Source organism: Liolophura sinensis, chromosome 3 (assembly GCF_032854445.1).
Source record: "Liolophura sinensis isolate JHLJ2023 chromosome 3, CUHK_Ljap_v2, whole genome shotgun sequence".
NCBI classification, from domain to species: domain Eukaryota; kingdom Metazoa; phylum Mollusca; class Polyplacophora; order Chitonida; family Chitonidae; genus Liolophura; species Liolophura sinensis.
In genome coordinates, this window is record NC_088297.1 from 12,852,630 (window position 1) to 12,866,933 (window position 14,304).

The window sequence follows — 14,304 nt, forward strand, 5'->3', positions numbered from 1 at the left end:
GCCAGAATAGGATGTTGACTACATGTGACCTCAGTGGGACTGGTGTTCATTTAGATCTAGTCCGTGACAAGTCAGTGTAGGATGTCGACTAGATGTGACTTTAGTACGACTGGTGTTCATTCAGATCTAGTCAGTGACAGGTCAGTGTAGGATATCGACTAGATCTGACTTTAGTACGACTGGTGTCCATTCAGATCAAGTCAGTGTAGGATGTTGACTACATGTTACTTCAGTGGGACTGGTGTTCATTCAGATCTAGTCCGTGACAAGTCAGTATAGGATGTCGACTAGATGTGACTTCAGTGGGACTGGTGTTCATTCAGATCTAGTCCGTGACAAGTCAGTATAGGATATCGACTAGATGTGACTTCAGTGGGACTGGTGTTCATTCAGATCTAGTCCGTGACAAGTCAGTATAGGATGTCGACTAGATGTGACTTCAGCGGGACTGGTGTTCATTCAGATCTAGTCAGTGACGAGTCAGTATAGGATGTCGACTAGATGTGACTTCAGCGGGACTGGTGTTCATTCAGATCTAGTCCGTGACAAGTCAGTGTAGGATGTTGACTACATGTTACTTCAGTGGGACTGGTGTTCATTCAGATCTAGTCCGTGACAAGTCAGTATAGGATGTCGACTAGATGTGACTTCAGTGGGACTGGTGTTCATTCAGATCTAGTCCGTGACGAGTCAGTATAGGATGTCGACTAGATGTGACTTCAGTGGGACTGGTGTTCATTCAGATCTAGTCCGTGACAAGTCAGTATAGGATGTCGACTAGATATGACTTCAGTGGGACTGGTGTTCATTCAGATCTAGTCAGTGACGAGTCAGTATAGGATGTCGACTACATGTGACTTCAGTGGGACTGGTGTTCATTCAGATCTAGTCCGTGACAAGTCAGTATAGGATGTCGACTAGATGTGACTTCAGTGGGACTGGTGTTCATTCAGATCTAGTCAGTGACGAGTCAGTATAGGATGTCGACTAGATGTGACTTCAGCGGGACTGGTGTTCATTCAGATCTAGTCAGTGACGAGTCAGTATAGGATGTCGACTAGATGTGACTTCAGTGGGACTGGTGTTCATTTAGATCTAGTCCGTGACGAGTCAGTATAGGATGTCGACTAAATGTGACTTCAGTGGGACTGGTGTTCATTTAGATCTAGTCATTGCCAAGTCAGTATAGGATGTCGACTAGATGTGACTTCAGCGGGACTGGTGTTCATTTAGATCTAGTCCGTGACGAGTCAGTATAGGATGTCGACTAGATTTGACTTCAGTGGGACTTGTGTTCATTCAGATCTAGTCCGTGACAAGTCAGTATAGGATGTCGACTACATGTTACTTCACTGGGACTGGTGTTCAGTTAGATCTAGTCAGTGACAAGTCAGTGTAGGATGTTGACTAGATGTGACTTCAGTGGGACTGGTGTTCATTCAGATCTAGTCCGTGACGAGTCAGTATAGGATGTCGACTAGATGTGACTTCAATGAGACTGGTGTTCATTCAGTATAGGATATCGACTAAATAATGTCTTGAAACAATTGAAATGTAAAAACAAAAGAGATATCTATAAACTGTGCAAAATAACACTTTTATCACTGAAGGAAATTCCGATAGTTCACCTTTATATAAACCACGAAGCAAATCTAACAAGTAAACAAATTCAAATTGTTTTACTTGTAGACATAAACAGCATGAAAGGATATTACTCGGGGAGGTAAATGTACCGGCCGTTTTGGTGCGTGACACACTCGATGTTGTTTGAAAGGTCATCTCTATTTAATTTGTATACTTGTACACGGCCCGCAACTAAAAGCTGGGTAGAACTGAATTTAAGCAGCCCTAGAGATCAGCTGTGAGTAATCCGACTGTGGAATTTCTCGTAAGGCTAACCACATCTGACTTAGTCCAATTTGCGTCTGGTCCATGAAAAACTAAGGAAGTAGATAGCAATATTTCCCCCAGTCCCATATGCTTTATTATTGAAATAAAAGACAGATACCTACTGTCAAGGGAGGTAAATCCTTGAAAAGTGAAGTGACCTGTGTATTACGAAAATACGGAAATTTACTCCTCTTGCCCGTCCTCTCTCACATAGCAGATAATAAGGTTGCCTGCAGTCACTACATCAGAGTGTGAGATGGTTACATTTTGCCTTTAGATATCTAAATAATGGAATCAAACAAATGTTTTACATTGGGCACGCAAGATCTTTATTCTGTGAAAATAATGGTACCTTCAAACAACAGCATCACATATCCAGAAAAATAAATAGGAAAAACGTGAAATGACTAAAAAAAACAAAAAAAAAATGGGAAACTAACAAAATTATGGTGAATTACATATTTTATACTGTTGCTTTGCTTTACAGTCTCTTTGTTTTATTACAGTATAAGATAACCACATACGACAATGGATACAATCTTCAAGACTACCGTTACATTACAATTACCCTGAAACCTTTAACAGGTGGACTTTAACAGCTGGACTTAAGTCTGAGATCACGAAGCGATCTCAGACTTAAGTCAAAATTTCAAATCACTTTTAAAATTGTTATTTCTTACGTAACAAGGTCAAAATATTGTTTCACAACCTAAATTCTCGATGTTTAATTGTAAAATAAATTTCAGCTAAAATAGCGAGCGGAAACATATCAACATGAATGATTGAATTTTTCACTAAAGTCTCAGGTCGCTTCGTGATCTTGGGGTCAGATGTTTCTCTGTTTTGTAACGACAACTGGTTTTATTTACGTAACGGTTTATATAACTATCTGGTGCAAAATTTATTAGGCGTACTCACCAAGGAACGTTGTCTATTTTGCTGTTTTTTTTTGTGATAGATTCATAGTTTAAAGATAAAAAGGTGCATGAATTTAAACACGCCCACATGTTCATAATATGGTTTACCTTCATATTTATATTCTGGAGAAGAAAGATCTATGATAAAATCCAAAAATCGTATAACGGAAGTAAATACTGACAACTGAGATACAGCTATTTAAAAAATCACACGGGTAAAACAAACAACGACACAAAACAACAATAAAAAAGAAAAGAAAAGTGTGTGTGTGTTAGGTTAAACCCTGTAAAGGGGGTTATGAAACAAAATGACACAAAAATCGTATATCTTTTAAAAATAAAACTAAACCTTAAATTTGTAGTTCTATAACACAGCACTAGTTAAAGGGGCATCACAGAAAGATCCAATTATCTCTACATATTGCACACGCTATATTGCACACAGATTTTGTACAGGTGTAAAATGAAACTGAACATCTTGTTTACAAAAGTCCACCAGGAGTAAAATGATGGGAAAACCAAAGGCAAGTTAAAGTAAAAATATAAACAAGTAACCTCTGCATTCACCACTGATGAAAAAATTACTCACTGCATACAATCCAAAACGTTTAATTTCGAATTCTCCATTTGATTTAGCATATACTTTGCATATGATTTCACTATACATTTTAACCGGTCATGGCAAATAAAAATGCAACCAACCATACAAATTCACACTGAAAAGTTAAATTCAAGCTACTCGATCGAATATTCCAAAGTTTTTATGTAATCACCGAAAAGTTAGTATCATCTGATATGCTCAATTATTTTACAATTTTACCGATGAGAGGTTTTTATTCTAGAATTTAAAGTATTGTCCAAAGAGCAAAAAGTGCTTGAAAAGCGTCTTTATTCCGATAGAGATAACAAACGTTTTGCTGATTTTAATCGCTTGACACCCGCAGATAATATAGGCCATATAGCCTAACCTAAAAACATTTGATTGTTTAATTTATTATAGTGATGATTATTTATTGCGTATCTATATGTATCTTTAATAACTACTCATATCCCATGCCAACAAAACGCACCGAAAATCTGCTACGTTTCTAAATATTCCCGTCTTTCATAACGCTCCATTTCAAAGGTTTGCTGCGATTCTACTTAGCTCGTGTACTTTGCACAACAAACATGTAGTCTCAAAATATAATTTGAAGGCCATGTTGAAGTCACTTTCGGAATCTCTATCTCATATCCGTTGAAGAAAAGCGCATGCGCCAAAAGGCACCGTTGGATACAGCTCTTAGGAACTTACCACTGGAACGATACAGTGATATGTATACCATGTGACCACGTGTAGAAAACGTTGGCAACTCCCCAATGCACATAAAAGCAATAGCTAGTGGAAATTTCCGTTTAGCTCAGTTGGTGTAGATTGCAGGATTTCGGACCAGGAAACCCGAGTGCAAATCCCGCAGAGGATATCAGTGAAAAGCTTTCATAATTATATCTGTTTTAAGGTCAGTTCGATGTCTTCGTTAATTGCACCAGCCGGAATTGTATATACATATAACGAAATGTTGCATGAGAAATACGATAGCTCTTCGGCATTATTTGGACATATCGCACATGCATAGAATGATATAAACACACCATGGAAGTCTGTACAGACGATTCTTCTCTGTTCATACTGCAGGCCTAGACAAAGTTACAAAGACCCAGGGTCCGCTTGTATGAAGAGTTTTAAACGTTATGAGCGCCTGGCTACTATGGCTGGATCCACCATATCCGATGTCCCACCACCCCTTCTCGCGACAACTTGCAACAATTTGATTATGATTGGCTAAATGCGTCTTCTTGAATGACAGTTTGGAAAGGTCAATTGTGACGTAATACCTAGTTTTTAGTTATTTGCACGTAACGGTTGATAAGTCTTCCTCTAAGTGCACCATGTTCCAGTCTACACAGACGTCTCATTAAACTTCCAGACACGAATCGGTGTTATGACATCAGCGTGGAGGATTATGGGCTTTGGTCCCTGTTGTTTGCGCTCCTGTTTGTCTGCCCTGTCTGCCGACTTGGACCTCCAGCGTCGTGGAGGTCTTCGATACGGTGGCGTAGGAGGTTTCGGGAATAGTTGAGTTAGCTTGGGGACACCAGGGGACTCTTCCATCTGTGAAAGAGAGAATTTATTTACTTATTTATTTGATCTTTGTTTTGGTGAGAGGAAACCGAACAGAGCCCATGGGAGAACACACAACCATCCGCAGGTTGCTGCCAGACCTTTTAACGTACGCCTGGAGAGGAAGCCAGTACCGACCGCATTGATGAGAGGTTCCAGGGCCATTGCGCTGCGCTGGCACACTAATCATCTCGGCCACGGAGGCCCCAATAGAGAGTTTAAACATAAAAGTACGTAAAGTAAAATCTCTAAACTGTCGGGCTCTTCATAATATATACCTTCCATGTGAAAATAGCTGGAAACAGTTAAATGGACATTATGTTCCATCATTAACAGTTAGCTTCAATCTAGTCTCGCAAATCTTCGTATTATTTGCAATTACATGGCGGGATGTTTTGGATAGACCATACGCCTTATAGTACATGCACCGCTCTCAACGCAGCTTTACATGACAGCCACCACTAGCAAAATTTGTAGACAAATCTTGAACAACTTTGAGAACACTGGGGTCAAGGTAATGAGGCAGGACGTGATGCCAGAAAACACAAAACCTTTGTCTCAACCTTTGTTTCTAATAATACTTTATACACATGCATTCTCTTTATCTAAAGTATGCACAACATGATTCTAACCAATACGTTAAACAATTTTATTGGTGAATGCTTATCTGAAATAGTGCCGCGCAAGGACACCAGTGGTGAGGCTAAGCCTAAACAAACCCACGTGAGTCGCACAGGCCTCCAAAGGTCAAGCTTGTACAGAGGAGCGTAGAGAGCGGCCTGTGCGCTGTAGGGAGTATGCGGATAGATACAGATGCATTACGTAACTCAGCTCTGATTGGCTCTTCGTGCTTTGACTTATGCTGAGATGTCTTCTTGTTCCGCAAGTAAACATTTGCACGTGAAAGCAATTTGAGCTGGAAAAGAATAGTTTTATGCGCAACTTGTACGGAGGAATGAATGAATGATTATGGCTTAACGCCACATCGGCAATATCTCAGCCATATCGTGGCGACGGAGGAACACAAATCACAGTTCACTGACGCAATGTGTATGTTGTATGCCACGGAACAGCACGCCAGTAATGCAAGACAGACGCGATTCTACGAGCATATGCCACTAATTACAACAAGCAGTTTTGGAGATATTTGCTCATTTACGTAATTACCGCTTCGGTGGCTGAATGGTTAGAGAGTCCGCCTTGAAGTCGTAAGGCCTTTGGATCAAACCCGGGTCGAGTCATATCAAAGGCTATAAAAATGGCACCTGCTGCTGCTCGCTTAGCGCTCAGCACTGGGTGGTTAGGCCACGTGAACATGACTGGTTGGCCTGGTGTCAATATAATGTGACTGTGTGGGGTGTTATGTCTTTAACATGATACTTCACTGTCGGCAAAGACTCGCCCCGACATAACAAGACACAATATATGTACAAACACCTAATAATGCCTCGTCGTCATATGGCTGAAAAATTGTGAAGTACAACGTTAAAAACCCAAGCATGCGTACATTAACGTATTTGACAAGAGTTTTACGACGTACTCAAGAATATATCACTGATACGATGGCGGCCAGCATTATGGTGGGAGGAAACAGAGTAGAGCCCGGGAGAAACCTACCACCATCCGCAGGTTGCTGACAGACCTTCCGACATACAGTCAGTGAGAAAGCCAACAAGAACTGAGAGTATCTTGGGTCATGGCATCGCGCTGGCACGCAACGTCCATCGGCCACGGAGACCTCTTCCCCTCCCCCCAACGAATGATAATAGATGTGTTTTACTACTTACTGCGGCTTTGTGGCTGTCCGTTCTGCTGAGTGAGGGTAGGCCCGGTGGAAGCTGAGAGAACTGGAATGGATCAGGAGATGTGGGGGACGGGGTTAACGCTGGAGAGATGTCCATCGAGCGGAAAGCGTCTGGTGCTCGGGTCACCTGACCAGAAATGTCCGCCATGTTGTCTGCGGATTTGCTGATGGGAATAGAAGGTGCTGTTGCTGTTGTTGTTGATGATGACGATGTTGTTGTTGCTTGTTCTTCATTGGCGGGAAGAGCCTTTTTCATCGTGGGTCTGAATTTCCTCTTCACCGCAGCTAAAAGATCCGAAGGGGAGAACCCACTGGGAACGGCAGTAGGCAACATCTGCATTCCGACTTTTCCCAGGGATGCCGAAACCGAGGTACTATCCAAACTGCTCGATTTACGAAAAAGTTTTCTTTTCTCTTTCACACCCATTGAGCCCAGCGTAGCAGATTTGGGCTGGGATGGATGAAAGGAAAGGAACTGAGACGATGGAGCACCTATTGTTTTGCTTTTTTCTTGCACGTCTAACCCCGTGTTGTCCACAATGTTCACTTTTTCGTCCCACGTCATTGGTGGTTTCTGAGGTGTCTCTAGGGGCGGTAGACTCCTAGCCACGATGCCGTGAGCCGGGTAATACAGCATTTCGAGTTGGTGAGGATCCATGGCGGGAACAGTGTCAGGATCAGAGTCCGAGCCGAAAGGAAACATGTCCGCATCGTGGGTCTGCTGAGTGAATGCCTGCCCGCGCCTGTCAGGCAGTGATGAGTAGCCAGCTGGAATCGCTGCCTCGGTGTTCGTCGTCTGACTTATCTTGCCGTGGTCCGTGAAAAGGGCTTGCGGTGGAACTCTTCGGTCAGACCAATGAGAAAAGCCATCGCTAGTAGATGTCGTGGAGCTCGTGTCATCAGCGAAGAATTTCTTCCGTGCAGTTCTCGGTGATAATCTGTCCAAACTGCCTGTAGTACCAGGCGCTAATGAGCACACCATGCCCCTGGAGTTTTCCGCCCGAGCACCTGGCCCGGCGGTGTGACTGGAGGGAGCGGGTCCAGAATATCCGGATGTGAAAGATGTCAAAGGTGCCGAATCCATAGATATGCTTTTTGTTAGCTGTTGCGGCCTCGCCAGCCTACTGAACACCTCGGTCATGTCCGTGGAAGACTGCGAGTCCACTGGCTGATGGGACTGCCCCTGGTGTGGAGGGGAAATCAAGAAACTCGGTGGTGGATCGGGATAGTTCGTGATTTTCCGTACAGGCGAAAACGAGGTCCGACTATGGTGTTTGTCCGGAGAGGCTGAGCGCGACGACTGGGCACTGCGTGAACCGGAAGCGTACGACGGCGGTCTTGGTGACCCGGAAGTATTTACCCACTGCCCCTTGGGGGTTGGTTGTGTCGGTGTGCTTTGAAGAGCAGTACTGATTGTCTGGCTCCTTTCGTAACGGGTGGGACTGCTATCAGCTGAACGTGGTGGCTGGCTCACTTTGAGTTGTTGTTGTTGTTGTTGCTGCTGTTGTTGTGAGAGCTGCTTTCTTCCAAGCCGCTCACCTTTCTGAGCCTCGTCTTTCCCCTGGTTGTCGTCATCCTCAACATCCTTTGAATCCACCTGTGAGGAGGACAAGCTCCTGCAACACAAATACGCATGCATGACACTACACAAATCCACAGTGTTGAAAACAGCTGTAATAGACTTTCAGGAACAGACGAACTCCAGGAGAGGCGTTCCAGACATCATTATAATACACTTCAGAAAATGCTATCAATCAACACCGAAGGGTTTTGCAACTTACCACTGCTTTCATCAAAAAACCGATTTCACGGCTGATGCAAAATTTAATCTACTTTGTCTATGCTTAAGATGCGCGATAACAAAGTCGATGGCAAATTCGCTACCAAAATATATATAATAACTGTCTCTACAGCCAGCCGGTGTCTCCTACATAAGTGGCCTTCATTATAACAACGAAAGCAGGTTACCATTTTAATATTACTGTGTTATTCCTCTAAATGCACAAATGTAAGCTTCATTATATCTATTAAAATAAAACTAAATACAAATTTAATATTAAAATGGTTTGTTGCTGTTGCTTCTAGCACTTGGATATATCAAACCTTTTCATATAGGGTAATTCATCCCTGACGTACTCCAAGTATGTGTCCAAATCGTTCATGATGGCGTTTAACTGGTGCATGGACTGTTAGGAGATAAAAGAGCAAATGTGTGTGATGACAAAGTACCGAGGGAACTCAGCTTCATTTGACATGGTGTAAACTGATATTTGTCTTTCCCACAGTGCATTTATGTGTACGTTACGGTATGTGCATACGCTCAAAAAAATTATCTGTTAAATTTAACAGAAAATCTGTTATTTGAGTGACGCTAGAATGTATTCTGCTATTGCAGCAGATTATTCAGTTATATTCACATATTCTATTAATTCAACATAAATATGCTATTAGACTAACAGAATACTGGGATGAATGTGACAGAATATTGTGTTATAATAACAGAATACAGTCTGGCATCACTCAGACAACAGAATTTCTGTTAAATTTAAAGGATTATTTGTTTTAAGTGTATCATATCATCAAAATAATGCTACGAGACGTTATCACCATCAAATTGTCTCAGAAATATGTTAATAATGTGACAGCAGTTTTCGAGTACAAAACAATAATACACTATACTTAGTATAACAACAGTTTGTATTTTAGTTGTCATCTGAACCAACAAAATCTATTGTCCAAATAATACTTACATCTCTCATGTACTTCAGAACGGCCTATGGAGCAAGAGAAATATAAAAAGGATTTTAGGAAGCTATTTCTTATACAATTTTGCCAATCAGTAGATATCCAAAATCCTTACGAAATTCTGGCAGCTTATCTGTACAAAAGAGACGAATATTTTACACGTCAATGAGTTATATTCTGCTTGCATGGATTTCTATTGATTGTAATGTTTGAAAATTCGTTATGTCGCTGTAGCTGTGGCCTAAGTTGGGTTTTCGATTTTATGTCAGAAATTTCGCCAAATAAGAAGTCTGGCGGTTTATGCCAATATAATTAAAAACGTAGAGCATAGAGTGTAAAACCAGAGCAGCGACAACAGTGTGATAGGCGTACAGCATAGAGAGTAAAACCAGAGCAGCTTCGACAGTGGGATACACGTAGAGCATAGAGAGTAAAACTAGAGCAGCGACGACAGTGTGATAAGCGTACAGCATAGAGAGTAAAATCAGAGCAGCGACGACAGTGTGACAGGCGTGCAGGATAGAGAGTAAAACCAGAGCAGCGCGGACAGTGTGATAGGCGTGCAGGGTAGAGAGTAAAACCAGAGCAGCGATGACAGTGTGATAGACGTACAGCATAGAGATTAAAATCAGTGCAGCCACGACAATGTAATAACTGGCAAATGGTCACAGGTAACTGGTGAAATACGGCCTTTTGTCAAATTACCTCAGTCAGGGTTTTATTCCCATGTAGATTCATAAATAGTAGCAATTCACATGCCCCCTAGAACCATGGCTTAAGCAAAATTAGGTTTAAAAAATGCAGTAATGTTAACTGCATTTTTTATAAGTCACTTGTCTAGAATTACTCAAAATGCTGTGTTGTCATTCCATTTAACATACAATCACATTAAAACAATGCAAAGGGACCAGGCCTCAGGGGATGCTTAGTCCTCCAGCACTCAGACTTACTCCAACAATAAACCTGACCACGATCGTTAAGGTGAAAAGTCTTGAGCACGAAGTTGACATTAATCAACCAAATTTTGCAGAGTGTGATATTGTAGTGGGCATTGACACAAAATACTTGCATATTGTTGGAACATATAAGTATCTCAATCAAACAATGATTGCAACTGTTTATGTTAACTATAATCCGCATGGCATATTAAACAGTGACGCCCATAACGCCTGCGCCAATACTTATCAAACGTGTTTAGACTTACGTCAAAACTTCAAACACAGCTACAATTACAATGTTTTGCTCCAGGAAATTTAAAATTTGTGCACCGATTCTTTACTGAAAAACAATGTAACCAACACAATTTTGAGTCTTGAGGTTGGCTTCGTAAGCACTTGCAATTTATGACTGACTGGCTCAGCACGGCTTCCACCCACCATAAAGCTGACCGCCTTCGTACAAGTGAAGTATTCTTGAGTATGGCTTTAAACACCAAATCTGTCAAATAAATAAATAAATAGATAAATAAATACGAGCCCAGTATAATGACCCTCACTCCTGACCTGATCTAAGGTTTTCTGTAGTTGCTGATGATCCGGTATACCGTCCGCCATCCCCTCGGGACTTCTCCTGACCAAGTCCTCAGCCGTCTCCACATCCTGCACCAGGGTGGCGAGCTCACGCAGGCGCTTCAGCTGAAACAGACATTTTAACTTTTCTAAAATTTATTTATTTATTTATTTGATTGGTGTTTTATGCCGTACTCAAGAATATTTCACTTATACGACAGCGGCCATCATTACAATGGGTGGAAACCGGGCACAGCCCGACGGCAACCCACGACCATCTGCAGCTTGTTGGCAGACCTTCCCACTTACGGCCGGAGAGGAAGCCAGCATGAGCATGCATTGCTGAGAGACTCCTGGGTCAATGCGCTGCGCTAGCGCGCTAACCAACTCAGCCGCAACTCTCGCTCCTGACATTTGTAAAATATTAGGCGACCGATCACTTACCTCACGGTGTTCTAGAGGCACAATTGTCATCTGTTTCCCTCAGAAACTTTTTAAAGTTCACAAACTTTTTCTCAGTTTTATCCATTGTTGGTCTACTCAAAACAGCTTTTTGTGCACGTTATAGTAAATTAGAAAAATAATAGTTGTCCAGCATTTTTGACAAAACACATTATACAATAGGACGTTTTTTTACCTTTAGCGAATTCTATTTCAGCGGAAATCGTTACCGTGTGCAGTATATCGTCGATCTTTCTGTTCTGTCGAACCTGGAACTGCCTGGCTTCTGTCAGCCTTCTCACCAGATCACATTTCTCTCTCTGCCAAGCCTCTTTCTCGCTGGTATCTCGATCCTTCACTTCCTGGAACTGCCGCTGAAGGTCCGATATGCGCTTGGTATAGCCTTCAAGCTAGGAAACAAAGAACGATACCATATAACCAAAGGACAACATAAGCTCCGCCTTCACGCTGAGAAACCAAGAGCGGCATCATGTAAGTAAATTGCAAACTAAGGTCCACTCATGCTAAGAAAACAATAACGATACCATGTAAGGAAGCTACAACCTAAGATCCGAATATGAGCCTTGGTATAACCTTCAACAGAAAAAACAAAGAGCGATATCATGTAAGCAAACTGCAACCTAAATTTTGCATTCAAGGTAAGAAACCAAGAGCGATACCATTTATTCAGACTACAACCTAAGCCACCATTGAGTGAGACAGCAAACCACCACCAAATGTCCTAATATGCGCTTGGTATAGTAATCAAGCTTAGAAACAAAAAGCGATATCATATAAGCAAACTAAAACCTAAGCTCTATTATGTGCTCTGTGTATCCTTCAAGTTGAGAAACCAAGAGCGATATCATCTAAGCAAACTATAACCTAAGCTCCGATGTGCGCTTGGTATAACCGTCAAGCGGAGAAACCAAGAGAAACTACTACCTAAGCACCCATATGTGCTTGATAAAGCTTTCAAACTTTTCAGTTGAGAAAGCAAGGACAATAGTGTTGGCACATGTTGGCCTGAAACCATCATAAGGTCAAACTATAACCTAGAGGTATAACCTTGAAGATACAAAATCAACAACATTATTCATTTAAATGAAATACAACCTAAGGTCTGATATGCGCTTTGTATAGTCTTCAAGCTTCGAACACAAGGACAATATGTAAGCTATACGTCGGCATATATTGGCCTAGAACCTTCATCGCGTCAATCTACAATTAGAGATCCTATACATTCTTTGTACAACTTCCAGAATACAATATCTAAGCGGATTATTATGTAATCTAGGGTGGATTATCTTGACCAGAAACCTTTACATCATCAAACTTACAACCCAAGGTTCATATCATGTAAATTAAGGTGTGATTATCTTAAGCTTAAACATTTGCATACAGGCAGTGAAGCAAATGTATAGGATAGAGGGCATCATGAAAAGTCTTCACGATTATGACGGGGGCGGAGCGAAGCGTAGCGTAGACGACTGATTGGCTATTTCATGCAAAGCCACGCCCTCTCTTCCTGTCACTGGTCTGTCAGTGTGTTAACCCAACAGCCGTTTCGCGCGCTTGATGCTGTCAGTTAAGTGAAATGTTTAGCACGATGGACGCTGAATATTTTGGGAATTTTGACCTTTTGTCTCTATGTTTCCAAAACCAGGATTCGTTGGAATTTGACAACGATTTATATGACTTTACCCTGTCACAACTGTTGGATATACCAACCCCAAGATGTGTTTCAGCCGGTGACTGCAGTCACAGACGAGAAAACCCGCTTTGCTCAGCCAATCTCGGCCGACGAACTGGGAAAAAATTTTCAGGAAAGAATTCCCAAGAAAACCCGATCCAATACAAAACGGGCCGTTACTGTGCGGAATGAGTGGGTAAAATACCGGTCATCATTGGCTGAAACGTTTCTGGAGCCATACCCTATGCCATATGACCTAGCGACGACACACTTAAAAATTCTTAATTTCTGGCTGAGATGAACATAAAATACATACCTTTTGATACATGTGAGTTCCAGAACGTGAATTAACTTTATTAAAAGAATTCATTTGTTGCAATTTATGCCTTGTTTCATTTTATATACAGCCGTGCGAAAGCAAGAAAACCCGCGTCGTTTAATTGTTATTCATTGATTCTAGGCTGCAGGTGTTTGATTATGTTCATTGCTGTCAAACATTTGCTGCTGGGAAATAACCTGTCAATCAATGTCTGTTTCTTTGGCTCCGCCCCTTCTGTCTTCATATGAAGACGTTTTTTTCATCAATAAGTACTTTGGAATTAAAGCCTGTGATTGGCTGAAAACACCATCGATAGCCAATCTGTCGTCTAAGTTATGTTTAAAACATACTGATCACGCTAAATTGGACGCATGTACTTGAGATGTCTTCCGCTTACGTGGGAAGAGGAATCTTGAAAATTCCAGGTTCTATCATGATGCTCAAAATGTTACTCATGCGCACGAGATAATAAAACACTGGGGATGTACTTCAATTGTCATTTCAATTAACCCACCTCCTGAATTTTCTTCTCTGATGCTTGTTTCTCGGCTTCCCATTTTAAGCGTTCCTCTTCAAAGCGCATTTCCAGCTCCTTCAGCTCATTGGCGCTCGCTTGATCACGTGATTTGAGTTGTTGTTGCAAATCGAGAGCGATGTTGTGAGCTTCTGTTAGAAGCCTCTTCTGCTCGGCACGTTCTTTCTCCCACGTGACTTCCAGCTTCGACTGCACGTCTCTGGTCCTGGTTTGAGCTTTGCTGTAAGCTGACAGTTTTTCTTCCAGCTTTGTGGAAACAAAACAGAACAGTTTGACTGTTAAATTAAACTG

The 14,304-nt window shown here is 41.7% G+C and overlaps 1 protein-coding gene across 1 annotated transcript in view; it reads right to left on the bottom strand.

Annotated features, from left to right (window-relative positions):
• Positions 1–2,209: 2,209 nt before the first annotated feature.
• LOC135464082 (uncharacterized) overlaps positions 2,210–14,304 on the bottom strand; it is a 70,530-nt gene continuing 58,435 nt past the window's right edge. Inside the window, 7 exon segments of the mRNA XM_064741569.1 lie at positions 2,210–4,959; positions 6,756–8,388; positions 8,876–8,958; positions 9,523–9,546; positions 11,020–11,151; positions 11,697–11,876; positions 13,993–14,259. Coding sequence (XP_064597639.1) covers positions 4,747–4,959; positions 6,756–8,388; positions 8,876–8,958; positions 9,523–9,546; positions 11,020–11,151; positions 11,697–11,876; positions 13,993–14,259 — 2,532 coding nt within the window. The 3' untranslated portion in view covers positions 2,210–4,746.